The 15082-nt window shown below is 41.2% G+C and overlaps 1 protein-coding gene across 1 annotated transcript in view; it reads right to left on the reverse strand.

Moving 5' to 3' along the window:
* Positions 1 to 15082, reverse strand: part of ALK (ALK receptor tyrosine kinase) — a 539109-nt gene that overhangs the window by 294307 nt on the left and 229720 nt on the right. Inside the window, exon 4 of the mRNA XM_073336696.1 lies at positions 9141 to 9342. Coding sequence (XP_073192797.1) covers positions 9141 to 9342 — 202 coding nt within the window. The remainder of the gene's footprint in view (positions 1 to 9140; positions 9343 to 15082) is intronic.

Below are 15082 nucleotides of genomic sequence, written 5' to 3' on the forward strand. Positions count from 1 at the left end.
GTCAGAGGTTGCTGGGATTTTATCAGCAAAAAAGAAACTCCTGTGCAGTAGCCCTACACAGTTTTAGGACTCTTCATGGCAAACAAAAACAAAACAGTCATTTGACAAAATGTTAGAAAGTCTGTTAACTACAATAATATTGATTTGCAAGCACCCCGTACACATAGTTTTTCATGTTTAGCTCTGAAAACACCTTATAAAAAGGTGTTAAGTATCATTGTCTGCATTCATAGATGGCGAAAGAGTCACAGAGGTTAACAACTTGCCCAACATCATAAAACAAACCAGTAGCAGAGTCTGAAATGGAACTCCAGGTCTCTTTCATAATAGGCTGAATCAAATCCCTGGATTCAAATATTCCTGAACTTTGGGCTGTTCCACTTCCAGGTCAGAACTTTGAAACTTTTGCAAGTCTCTGTTGCAAACTCCCTGCTTCATTTTTTATTCTTTTAAGGATTGAAATTGAATTCTGACCTCTTAAGTATATTTAGTGCTTTCATTACAAAAGATCTCAAAGCCCCTTTCTGAGTCATGTCAGGAGCACCTAGAGCATAAAGTATGTATAAAACAAAAACACTGAATTAACAGCACACTAATTCTTTCAGAGCCACTGCAAGGGGTGCAGGACTTCATGTTTGTCTATTGTCCAGCAGGCAGCATTAACTGGATTATAGTTTCTTGGCTGACTCACAGGGAAGAGTGGTACTTGGTAAATCCTGTACTGTACTCCTTGCAGCATTCCTGGTTTACCTAGGATATGTAGGAGATTTCTATGCATTCAGCAGCCTTGGCCCTGCTAAGATTGAGAGCGCTGTCAAAACCAGAACCCAGGGTTGCACAGCTGCAGAGTTGATTCCAGAGAACCCGGGAGCATATTCTTAAAGAAAAGCTTAGCTAGGAGATAGAGAGCAATTATACTACAGCTGATTATAAAACTTTGCTAATGGTAGAATAAGAAAGAGCTTACTTAAAAAGACAGGAAAAATAATGTGGGAAAAGATTGGCAGTATTAATGAGGAATGTTGCCTAATCTGCAGAACGAAATGCTGGAAGTTGTTTGGCTGTAGGAAGCCAGACTGAGTGTCCTAGAGTTACTGATTGGAATTTTATATGGCAAAGGAACATTTAATGCAGGAACCATTAAAGAAAATGCAACTGAAAATAATCCTAGCTTGTCTAAACAGATATAAGCACAAAAGGGGCCAGTGCAGGGATGTAAAGATTAGTACAGGATGAAAGGAGGAGGGTTTTTTTGGTGTTTTTTTTTTTTAAAACCAAAATATAACCCTCAGATAGAAAGGGAGATCTATACAACAGGAAGAATTGAGTTTAAAAAATAATCTTAGAAGAAAAAAAGATACTGGAAAGTCAGAAATATTGCAGTCAAACAGAACTCTGCAAATAATTTTGCTGGACACAAACATTTTTAAAAGGTTAATGAGGGGAACATTTTCATGCACAGTATTTGAAAGTGGGAAAGAAATCGTTTAGAGTGATCTAAGGAGGTATCATTAGGAGTAACAGGATAAAATTAAGCAAAGAAATTTTGGGGCTGAACAGAAAGGACAATTTCCTAGTGGTCAGATCCATTAGAGTATGCTATAGCACAGGGGCTCTCAACCTTTCCAGACTGGACAAATAGATCAATCATGTTTGGTTTGACTGGACAAATAGATCATATGCTATACTTTCTGTTGCCTCATTGGACGAGATACCATAGTGATGAATGCCATACCTATGCAGACAGATTCTCAGAATCATGTTTCCAGAGCAAATCCTCAAATTAATGAGTTCAAAAACTTATTTTCCACTAATATTATTCATTTAAAATTTGCTGTTTCCACAAGCATTCCTGCCAGCAGACTCATTAGCTAAAAAATCCACAGAAAACTAAAACAAACAGTGCAAATACAACCAGCACAAATTCTTTTTTATGCAAGCGAATCATTATGGAACACTGAGGTATATGCTGAGTTCTAGTTAAGGTTAATTGACCAGGTAGGAGGGGAGGACCTTCATGAGCAGTCCCATGCTGTACCAGTTCGAGGAATAAACTGGGATTCTGCCTGCAGGAATGACAATCCAGCATTTTACTTCACCAGCAGTAAAAGAAATAACATATTTAAAGACATAGTTCCAATACTGAAGTGACAACTTAATCTACACAATCTAGTGCTTGAGTCTCATTGGAATTTAATTCTTTCATGGCTTGAGGCATTTGCACATGAGGTTTATGATTTCACACAAAGCTTTGAAGGAGTGCATTTCAACCTAGCAGCTCTCACAGGACTATGAATTCAATCACTTTAGCCACTAAAATAAGCAAGCAGGTAATACTTCCAGGTGCCTCATTAGACATAGTTGTGTCTTTTCCTTTACTAAGGCTGGGATTTTGATAAAAAAAATGTTAGATGGAGATGAACAGAGTTTCCAAATCTAAGAATAGGTTATAAAGAGGGTGGATTCCCTAACAATGCCAAGGATTGTTTCTCCTGGAAGGAGAACAAAGTCTCATGATTTTCCTTGGCATTTCATTTCTGAGAGATTGGCTGAGTCTCTGCATAGCCGGTGGGAGGAGACTAGAACTGGAAAAGTTACAGGACTTCCAGTTTTCTGTCTGCAATTGATTGGAATTCACCCATCCCTTTTTAAATCACAAATTAGTAGTGGGTAAACAGGTTAAATTCAACAAACACCCAAATATCTGGATTCTTATCTGAACCTCTTGGTTTGGCAAAATTGAGCTGAGCTTTAAAATCCCAGACTTTAAAACAGATTCGATTGGGGGCTCTGAAAACCACGTTACTTATTTTGGGGTCAAAATACAGATTTGGGTGCTAAAATGGGCACCTAAGTGTGAAAAATTTGATCTTAACCTCTCTGTGGCTCAGTTTAATCATCTGCAAAATACAGAAAATGCTACCTTCCTTCTTCACGGAGTGCTGTAAGGCTCAGTGCTTGTATACAAGGTGCAGCAATGAGCACTACAGGAGTATGATTTCTAAAGCACACTAGTGTTCTAAAGCACAGTCTCCATGGGCCAATAAATGCACAATACGTTAGTGTAGACAAGCCCTTAGTGTGGGGCTGTAAAGTGGTTTGAGATATTTGTGGGAAGAGAGAGGGTGAGACACCAAATAGGTTCGTATTACCACCAATAAAAAAAGGAACTAGCAAGGGGACGTTTCTTTTAAGCTGAAGGGCTTCAAGAATGTAAATTTCTTTCTTCTCAGCTTGTGGAGCTATCAAAGAGACCAGTACAGCTTTTTTTTAAAAAAAGCAAAAAAACTACTACAAGAAATAACCTTCAGACTTCAAGGCTCTAAGGTCAAATCTGGCAGATGCTGGTGGTTCCTTCATTTATTGCTCTTGACATCAGTGAAATCCATTTCAAGTGAAGTTATATGCACCAGAAAGGGAACAGGGGTCGGCAACCTTTCAGAAGTGGTGTGCTGAGCCTTCATTTATTCCCTCTAATTTAAGGTTTCGCATGCCAGTAATACATTTTAACGTTTTTAGAAGGTCTCTCTCTCTAAATCTATATTACGTAACTAAACTATTGTTGTATGTAAAGTAAACAAGGTTTTTAAAATGTTTAAGAAGTTTCATTTAAACTTAAATTAAAATACAGATCTTATCAGTTTAGTGCAGTGGTTCTTGCGAGGTGCCCTTTCTGGGGGTGCGAGACATGCGAGATTTTTTTTTTTAGAAGGTAAATCATCGAAAACACAAATTAAGCACAGGCACATAAGTACAACTACTTTGTTTCATCAAACCTATGTATTTATTAACATTATACTATAACGATTACTGTAATATACAAACCATGTTTTTAAGCTAAGTTTTTAAGCTAATTGTAGTGTAATTTTTGATAAGGGGTGAGAACATATTTTGAGAACTCCAGACTGAGTGGGCTGAGCAGGCCCAGGTGTAGTGTGTTAAATTGCTCTCCAGAGGAATGTGCTACGTACCGTGTACTACTTACAGCTGCCAGTCCTGATGCTCTGAGCAACATGGTAAGGGGACAGGAAACGGGGGTGGGGTCCCAGGAGAGGGCAGTCAGGAGACAAGGAGCGGGGGGGGGGGGTTGGATGGATGGAGGGTTCTGAGGGGGCCAGTCAGGGGGCAGGGGGTCCCGGGAGGGGGTGGTCAGTGGACAAGGGGGGGGGGAGGGGGTTGTATGGGTCAGGGGTTATGAGGGGGGCAGGAAGTGGGCTGGCTGTTTGGGGAGGCACAGCCTTCCCTACCCTGGTGTGTGTATTACATTTCTCCCCGTAGGAATGTGCTACTTACAGTGCACTACTTACAGCTGCCAGTCCTGGTGCTCTGCAAGTAGCACATTCCTATGGGGAGAAATTTTACACACTAGACTGGCAGACAGAACCCCCAGACCGGCGGAGGGCTGAGTGGCTCAGCCCACCGCTGGTCTGGGGTTCCGTCTACCGTCCCTGCTCAGCCCACTGCCGGCCTGGGGTTCTGTTCACCCATGCCGGCAGTGGGCTGAGCGGGGGCAGTGGCCGGGACCCCGGCTGGCAGCAGCGTGCCAGTAAAAATCTGCTCGTGTGTCGCCTTTGGCATGCGTGACGCAGGTTGCCGATCCCTGTCCTAGGCTTTTTCAGGCAAGATGAGAAGAGAGGGGAGGAAAGGACGGTTAAATGAAGTTAAGTGAGAGATGGGAGGTGACTGTTGGGGAGATTTATGCAGCAGTTTTCCGTGTGTTTGTGCAAGTCTGTTTAATGTATTTTATTAAATTCTGTGCTTTTTATCATGGGTACACAGAGAGAGAGATCAAATGACTTGTCTAAATCCGCAGAGTGAGTCGGCAGACAAAGCCAGAATTAGAACCCAGAAGTTCTTCACTTGCAGGAGATTCTCACATTGCTAGAATATACTGCTTCGCTAAATATGCTAATATGATTTGAAAGCATAAATGCCATCTTCTCACCTGCAGTATTTAAGAGAAGAAATCCCTCTTTGAAAAAGTTAATGAGAAAGGATTGCCTATAGTATTATGCAAGCAGAAAAAGAATACAGTACCTATGGCTAGTGGCATTTGATACAATCAGAAGCCACAGGGTACCCTGGGGAGGAATTGCATCAGCAAGATGGAATAATGGATTTCTTTATTACAAAGGATCAATAAGTACTGCACAGATTCTCCTTCCCTTACCTTTTGAAGCTGCTTCTTTACCATCAGAGAGACAACAGAGCAGTACAACAGAAGACAGAATAGACTGACATCAAAAAATGAATCCACAAAGTCAAATCAACTAGCTCTCTTACTGCACAACAAATCCAATTCCAACAGTGTACAGTAATGTATCACTCCCATAGAAACTTCCTATAGAATTCAGCCAATACTGTTCTACTAAAGTTACTTCAAAAACCTACAGAATTTAGTGGAGAATGAGAGCCTTTCACTATATGGCATAAACACACACATCCTAGAGTTATGGAACAGGGACGTAATCTCCATTAATTTATAAAGGATGTTACAAACATTCTATAGTGAAGTTATCTACTATTATATTGCATAAGGCTTTTGCATAAAAGGTGAAGAGGCTTCCTTATTCTCAGCCTATTCCCAGCCTCAGAAGCCAAGCTCCATTATCCATGCACTGTTCAAAGTGTCTATCATTCTTGACCCATTCTTCCCACAGGGGCTCTTCCACCCTCCTCGTCCCATCAAAATGCATTGCTATACAAATCTGTTTAGTTTTCTTCCTATGAAAAGGATGACAACTTCAGTCAAACAAAACAAATAAGCAAGAAATACAACAGGCAACACGCATGATAATCGGTGTAATGTAGTGACTCTTATTCTGTGATCCAGCAGTTTGTATGACTCCGCAGTCCCCGGAAGTACACAATCCACGCTAAAGGCAGTGAAAGGAGGTGAGAAGAGCATAATTTACCCTGTCCAGCAGTCTTTATGCACACAGAATACCCATCAAATTCAATGGGAGCATTGTGCATGAGGACTGCAAGGCTGGGATCTTGTTTGCAAACTGCACATTGGATGCAGTGAAGAGGGCAGTTCCTCCCATATAGCGTTAAAAAGGTTTCATGGTTTAACACTTCTACTGTTTAATGCCTACTCCACAACCTGCCAACAAGCAGCTTTGGTTGGTTGGCTCGCCCCCTAATCAAAGAGTAGTATCTGACAGTACTTTCTTCTCCCTCCTGTAAATTTACATGAACTGTGAAGACTTTATCAGATATTAATGTGTGTAATTCAGGCTACAGGGGGGAAAAAAGAAACTAGCTGACATTATGAGTTGCTTGAGAGATAGAAAATCTGACTTGAAATTAATCTATCATCAGGCTGCCCTTCAAGTGCATTAAAACTTGTTTTCTCTACCTATTATGGGGCCCGATTTTCAGGTAATCTGGGGGTGCAGACAGGTAGACAGACACCTAATTACCATCATTTGGTGGTTATCTGTGGGTGAAAAAAACTGGAGGTTGACTACTGGAAGTGAGTGAGCTTTTCCCACTGGTGCTGGAGGATTCACGGTCACTTATAGAGCTGAGATCCTGGCAGCTCATCTCCTTTCTACCCTTGAGGAAAGCAGAGGGGAAATCAGTGCTCACCTACAATGGTGATGAGTAAGGATATGATTTGGTCACGGATTCCATGACTTTAACAGACCTCTGTGACCCAGCTTCAGCCCCCCAGAGCTCGGACAGCCAGCTTCTCTTCCCGCCCCACCATGGGCTTTGGTTTCAGCCTTGCACTGCAGGGCTCCAGCTTCCATGACTTGTGGTTTATTGTTTGTGTCCAGCCTGTGAATTTTAATAAAAATCCCTGCGACAAAATCTTAACCTTAGTGATGAGCATGGTATAAGAACCTACACAGAACAGAAAATCTTAATAGAGCCTGTCCTAATTACTCAGTGCTCCTTGCTCCATTTGATACCAAGGCAATAGGTACTTCACAAACATGAAAGGTAGGTTATTTGATAGCTGTATTAGGAAGAGTGGGAATTTGCTCTGCCTGACGCTCGGGAAAAGGGAGTGGACGGTCAGATACACACACCTTGGGAAAGCTATCTGCGGGGCCGCGCTGGGCTGGCTTCAGCTCATGAAGAGAGGTTTGAGTGAAGAATTGCTGTACTGCTAGCACAGACAAGTATATTATGCTAATACAGTTTAATAAATTGGTAGCCATCTAGGATGCATAACTTGGCAATTTGGAACTTCTCAGCAACAGCCAAGATACTATTCAGATCCTCCTGCTCTAAAGGGACCGTTCCCCATCACTTCAGCAAGATGATGTTCCATTAGCTGTTAGCAGTATAGTGCCTAGGGTACGTAGTTGAGCAGTTCTGATAGTCTCCAGTAGATGCCAGTGACACACACACACATATGGTTCGTTTCACTAGTTCAGACATGCTTTTCCTACCACCCCCAAATTTAATTATTCTCAACATTTTCTTAATTTAAACGGTGAAAATTGAAAGTTAGAGAGCCTACGTGCAGTACCGCAAAGCGCCGTAACACAACAGTATACCTTACAGACGGGGAGCACTAGTGGCATTGCCAACACAGGCTGTACTTCTGCACAAAGCATGTTTATTAGCCATGACGCAGAATAAAAGCATCTTCAAAGAGCCGGGGAAGAAGACAGCTGCTGCAGCTCCCCTAGTTACATTTCCCCAGACATCAGGAGTAATTTAGAAGTTGGATAATATTGCTGGAACTAAGCACGATCTAGATCTGCACACTAGCTCTCCTCCTCAGTTTTAAAGACCATGTATAATAGTAGAAATACAACCATTCAGCCCACTCCTGAGAGTCAGGTTGTCTCCAGTTAGATTTTTTATTGCAAATTCTCCTTTTCTTACGGAAAAGCATTGAGTTTGTTTTACCCAGTAATCAGGCAACCACCATGTCTTGTTACTGGCATAAGCCAGCAGGACTGGATATAATAATCACTCTCTCTAATCTATTACATTAAACAAAGATAGTTTAAGATGCTTGGTACAAATTATGTTTCTTAATGCACGTTCTGGGGCACAGAGGTGAAAATCAATAACTAGAACAGAGGGAATGTTAGCTTCATATATATTCCGATTACATTCTAAATTAAACAATCACCAGCGCATTTAACCATTCAGAATACATTTGTTCAGCTACGGTCCTGCTGTTTTGGTGCTAGCTGCAGCCTAAGAAAATGCATATACAAAGTCTGACAAATTGAGACGTCACTGACAATTAATCTTAATTACACCAGGAGGAAATATTTCAGCCAATTGTAGTCCAGAAAGATCTAAAGCTCTCCTTGACAAATGGCACTGAAATCCCTGGTGTCGCAAGAGCTCATTTTTTTTTTTTTAAAGAGACAATTAACGGGTGTATAAAAAATACGCACGTGCACACAATCAAGGGACCAAAAGTGAAAGCAGTCTATGGAAGGCCCTCTGCACAGTCTAAGCACAGTAGTGAAGGGAACGGGGAAAGAAGGGAATAGGTATGGGAGAATGATTGTGCAGGTAGCTCTGAACCTTGGAGTGAGGGAGTCTCCTTGTGTCTCTGCATAGGCCTACTATTACCTGGAACTACGGCACAATGGGTGAAATTCACCCCATACAGAGAACCGGCATTAGGCCTTTGTGTGACCCACAACCACTGAGCGTGGTGCTCTGTCCCGCTCTAGTGGTGGTTGAGCCATCTACAGGGGCTAATCAGCATGGATACAATTGTGTCATGGTAAAATTATGCATAATTCATGACAACAAATAGATAAATTTCAGGCTATGGTCATGACAACGAAAAATTGCATAACAACTGAATGTTACCATAAATAAGCATTTATTGACACAAACTTTATAATGGTTCTACTAAACAAAATGTAGTGCTTGTCTGCAGGAACATTTAGTTCGTCATAAGCTGGGGTGTGAATCTACCCTACAGTAGCCTGCCGCAGACCAACTGTTCCTGTGCATCAGGCTGAAGGCGATTTAGTCCTCTTTGAAATAGGAGGCGATCCAAGCACATTAACAGTTTTTATGTTGGAGCATGGTGTGACATAAGTACCAATTAAGTGCACAGACCTTGTACTGCAATACAACGTTCTTTTGATAATGTAGTATCAAAACCAGCAAAAGCAATATTCCAGTTTAGAAAGGGGACCTACCCATGTTTCTCTTGACTTGGGGCCAACAGGATTTCACGGCTACTTTCGTCAGCAGGGAGAAGCCGAGCAATATAGTTCCCGCTTTGTTGGAGATGCCTGTACACAGACACCTGCATAGTGCATTGCTCACTGTTGCTCCTCAGCCAGGGGCTCAAGATGATGGGGCTCATGCTTTCTGATGTATTGAGGAACAGGAATGAACCTAGGGGAAAAAAAGGGAAGAAGAGTTTAAAAAACAGTGCCTTTCACACCCCACGATAGTCCACACAGCATCTTACAAACTGCTTCCTCTGAAAAAAGAAAAGGAGTACTTGTGGCACCTTAGAGACTGACAAATTTATTTGAGCATAAGCTTTCATGAGCTACAGCTCACTTCATCGGATGCATGCCATCCGATGAAGTGAGCTGTAGCTCACAAAAGCTTATGCTCAAATAAATTTGTCAGTCTCTAAGGTGCCACAAGAACTTCTTTTCTTTTTGTGGATACAGACTAACACGGCTGCTACTCTGCTTCCTCTGAGAATCAGTACTGAATTGAAGCAATGATTGACCCATTGCTTGACATTTAAAATGTATGTAGAGTGGACAACACCATAGAAAATTTTGCAGGGAAAACACTACATTTGCAGGTAATTGGACTAGATTAGGATTTATCAAACATTTGAGAGTTTTCCTAATAGAGAGACTCTCTTGTGGACTTCCCCCCTTCAAATTTCTCATGCATGTGATTTAGATCCAAAGTTTGTGGCTCTGATCTTTCTAGATTATATTAATTATATTAATCTTTCTCGGTTATATTAGAGCTCTGTCAGTGGCCCCATTTGTATTCACACCCTAAACAAAGCTTACAGTGATTATGTTTCCTGTATAAATAGAAAGCACAAATTCATCAGCTGTGCTCTTATAAACCATACAGTATATTCAAAGCTATTCATGTCAGGATAAATGCTTGGTATTTTTATTGCTTCAGCCATTTATTCTGACATATTAACTTTATATGCACTTAATCCACATGAAAGGTTTGATTATTATCTGGTACATCAACTACCTTCATTTAATCCTATTTCAATAACATCTCAGACTTACCCAGGGGGACAGAGCTAAATGAACTCTCTGCAGATTAAAGCTCACCTTGAGTAAGCAAAATTACCCTCTTTTGGCAGATACCAAGTTACCAAATATTCCATAGAACAAGCACTAGTCAAATAGAAAAGGGAGCCAGTCTTTGACATAGAATATTTTCTGATTTACCATATGCACTCATTATCCTGTGAGACAACATGGAAATTCTACTTTGCACTAGAGAAGACTCGTATCTCCTGGCAGTGGTGGGGCAGAGCAAGGGCAGCAGCTTCAGCAGATGTAACTGAGCATGCTCAGTCCATGTGAGCATACTCAATACAAGCCAAGCAGCGAATATGGGGGTGGGCACATGACCTCACATGTTCCCCCTGCATTGCCTCTGCTTTGCATTCCCATAAGGCTTTACATCACAGACATCAAAAAGCTTTCTAAAGTAGGCATTAATGTTCACAATAACTCTGCAAGTTCTGTATTCCCATTTAACAGATGGAAGAAACTGAGGCACAAAGAGGCTGAAGTCCTATCGAAAGTGCTCACTAATGTTAGGTCCTTTACTTTCTCAGATGCCCAGAGTGTGACAAGGGCATGATTTTCCAAATGCTAACCACCCATAATACAGGTAAGTACCTCTGAAAATCAGATCCTAACTATCTAAAGTTAGGCACCCAATATCAGTGAGCACTTCTGAAAATTTTCAACTGAACAACTTGCCTAAGGTGACACAGTACATCAATGGAAGAGTTGGGAATAGAACCCAGCTGTCCTGACTCCCAGTTCATTGCTCTGACAACTAGACAACACTGTCTCCAGAGGTAGATTAGCTAGCATATACTTGACATCGATTTTAGCTAGCAAATATCTGTCTTGAAAGCAGCATTGGGCAGTAAAATGTCAGAAATAGTTTCCTCATGACAGAAGATTCCATGGGCAGCAAGTAGAGAGAGAGTGAATCCGTGAATTACTGTTATTCCTTTAGTGTCAGATAGTGTTGTCTAAGGAGGTTCAAGTCTTCTCACTACCTAGACCAAATACATTTCCTAAAGTTTAAGGGAGTTTATTTGGCTGATCAGTAAAGAGATGGTAACTGTATACATCACCCTTGTGCTTCCCCATCTCTCTCTATAGTTGAGAGCAACAAGAATTACAGCATTAAATCTCATAGCTTTATTTTTCCACCCCCACAAGAACACTGGGATCACAGTGACATGAAAGAGAGCAGAGATTTCTACTCATGGCAGAAAGACACTAAACCCTGCAATAATTGCTGATAACTTGCCAGATTCAGGGAGCCATTTGCTAATCTTATTGCCTTGGGATGGGGAGTAGGATTTTAAAGCTATCACAAATTAGAAGGCAATTTTGGTTCCCTCACTGCCTACTTGCAGTAGGTATGGGAAAAGTTCTTCCAAGCAAGCATCACTCTTGTGCCCAGGCTCAAGGCTAGACTTAGAATGTCAATGAGACTCTCAAATAGGAAAAGATACTTACTGGTTGCTCTGAGGTAGATGTTAGGCAGTCACTACTCTCCTTCGTTTGTGCTGTTAACAACAGGAGTTTCTCCCCCAAAGCACTTGCTTATTGTTTCACCTATGCTCAATTCTACCTATTAACTGAAGTGTGCAGTTCTGTTGACATGAAGGTTACAGAGCCGTACCGATGGAGCAGTCCATACACAGCACTATGCGGCGACTGCACTGAATGATCCCATGCTGCACTGTTCCCAAGTGAGGGCTTGAGAGTCATGCTGGAGGACCTCCCCATCCTCCCCAAAGCAGTGCTCTTCTGACCAGTACATAAACGCACTAGGGAAAGCCTCTTAATGTGCTTTTGTGGAGGCTACCCAACAAACAGAGCACAGGAGCTGTAATGTACCATTTTTAGAGGATGTAAACATATCTTGGTTTCTGAAAGCACAATTCCCTCAAGGGAAACAACAGTGTCTGCTGCACTTACTTTAGTGCTGCTCTTACTGCTATTCTACTACATAAACACTCAGAGAAGCACTCTCAGAATTCTGTTTGGCTGTGGTGCTTTTGGAATTTCCAGAAGGTGAGAAGTGATGGATTTGCTGTGAACACATAGCAGATTCTGGAAGCAAAACGTGTATCCCACTGTAGATTTTAAAGATCCCTGATAACAGACTATACATAAGATTTCTCCATTCGGAACAAAGCATTTGGTCCATCAGCTCCCACTTCCTGCAGTGACTAATACCCAATGTCTCAGAGGAAGACCCCATCTCCCCATAATACATCTAGCCAATTAAGTCTACCCCTTGCTAAGGTTATGTCTACACTAGAAACACAACTGTAGCGTAGACACTTACTACTACAATGAAAGAGGTTCTTCCATCACTTTAGTAAATCCAGCTCTGAGAGGCAGTAGCTAGGCCAACTGAAGAATTCTTCCATAGAGCTAGCAGAGTCTACACTGGGGCTTAGGTCAACTTAATTACATCACACAGGGAGTGAAATTTTTCAAAGCCCTAAGCAATGCAGTCAAGCCAACCTAACTTTGTAGCATATACCAGCCCTTAGACTTCACAATTTTATTATTTATTAATATTATGCAGATCCTTTTCAAAGCCACATTAACACACATGAAGGATAGGTCCAAAAGTTCAGACCAGTACGATTCCAGGTAAATTCAGTAAATCAGTAGGAATGTGTCTAAAATCCTTCTTAGGTTACGGATTATAACTTTTCTGAGGAGCCATTATATAGCAGTGATGTTTTCCTATTAATTGGGAATGAGAGGGAAATATACTGTTTTCCACCTGGTGGGTTCCCAGGCAAAACTGGGTTCTAATCTGTTTATCAGTTTTCCAGTAAGAGGAAGTCCATGTGGCAAGCTGTATCTCAGATTATCGTGTAGGTCTTTAGGGTTGTAAGATTTCATCAGTAATTTTCTTGGACTGCTATTTTCCTTTATCAGCTTACAGCTCTAATGAGGCTCTCGGGGATCTTGCAGGGGGAATTACTAAGAAAGAGCACTGCAGCTTCAAACAAACTTCTACTGACAGTTGGGCACCTAGGGAATATAAACTGAGATGAAAGGCCCCTTCATAGAACAAGTTGTCAGTATCATGGTCTACCACTTGTAGGATTTTAAAAAATTAATAAAGCATGGTATATTGCAGTAACCCATATTTAATACTCAGGGGGTGATGTGAAGAGTTTGCAACTGGTGAAGATGATTAAAACACTAATGCTTCAGAATCTTAGGATACGGTATACTCACTAGTGAAACATTGCAGAAGCATGCATAACTAGTCACCACTTAAACTAGAGTTGACACTAGTTATCATGCCAGCTGAGTGCTGGGATTGAATAGATGTAATCCCCTAAAGAAATATAGCAAATACAGTGTCTCAAATCCAGGGCCACTTAGCTCTGCATGACTCTCACCATGCTGCTCAGTCACTAGGATCACTCAGAACTACCTGGGGGCAGTGGGGACAGAAAGTCTCCTGCACCAAAAGAATGAGCCACAACCACTCGAGCTAACCGAAAATCTCCTCTAGCTGTTGCAATTTAAGGATTTTGACACTTGGTTGAGCCATTCTAATTCTATCCAGCAGAGGGCAGTAGTAGACATCTCACACACTTTCACTACAATACTTTATTATTTAATTGTGCCTTTCATCCAGACAAATTCCAAAGTGCTTCACAGCCTATATCCTACAATCACACACCCACTGCTGAAACAGTGCAATTTTTGAGTTAGAATGATTATATGCTAGTAATATTACTCAGCCGGGTTTCTCTCTTTTGTTTTAAATAGTGAGGGGTCTGCATTGTAATACCAGCTCCTAAACTTCCCCATCTCCAGCATGTCCCTCCCCCTGAGACACATTATCGGAAAGTCCTAAATATCAATTTGCTCAGGCTTCTGATTTGTATCTGCACTATTTCTCCATCTTTCTAATATTTGCAGTCAACCCATAATGGGTTTCTCCATCTTTGTTGGTTATTTCCTTTTACAGTGTCTGTATTAATTGTCTGTCACTCCACACCTTGCAAAAAAAGATATTTAAGAATAAGCACAAGAGAATTATTGCAACTGACATTAAAGTGTATTTATAGCACCCTAATGATTGCAACATTCAATAGAGGAATAAATCTTGCACTAAGAATTACTGCCTAATGGTTGGAGGTTTGTTTTCAGCATTTTAAAATTCATATTGTGAGAAGGAAATGACAGCTCAAGGGATTAGTAATGGCATATTGTTGTCTTCACTGGTTCAAATTCAGCCAGGATTATTTGGGACTGAAAGTAATATTTATTTGTTAAGAATCATCACCGGAGTGTTCAGTGCAATATAGGACACAAACGTTGTATAAACCACAGTACTTATCCCCAGGAGCGTACAAATGAAAAGACTTACACCGATTAGACAAGAATGCACTAGAAGATACAGACCAAATCGTTACCACCTGGCAGTTGTTTGATGGCCTGTGTGAACTGAACTGTTGGAACAGACCTAATCTACCGGACAGAAATTCCACTTTTCCTTTAGAGATACCAATGAGTGATTGTGCAAGGAGTGTGAATTCATTTCTCAAAACTGGTCCCTTCAGAACAGGATTGAGGCACATTGGTAGATAAGTATACACCGTGAGATTTTTTTTTTTAATCTGTAAATATGCGAGAGAGAGAGAGAGAACGAGAACAAACACTCCAGGACTGGGCATTGGGAATCTAACAGTGAGCACGAAATTCATTTTTATCCATGAAGTCTGAAGAGTGCACAGGCTCAGGAGAGCAGAGCAGACTCACAGGCAAATTACTGTTTGGAGCTCTTTTTGCTCACTATTTTGAAGGCATATTGCTCATTGTACAACCGAAATTTACCTAGA

This window comes from Lepidochelys kempii, chromosome 3 (genome assembly GCF_965140265.1).
Source record: "Lepidochelys kempii isolate rLepKem1 chromosome 3, rLepKem1.hap2, whole genome shotgun sequence".
In the NCBI taxonomy this organism is placed as follows: domain Eukaryota; kingdom Metazoa; phylum Chordata; order Testudines; family Cheloniidae; genus Lepidochelys; species Lepidochelys kempii.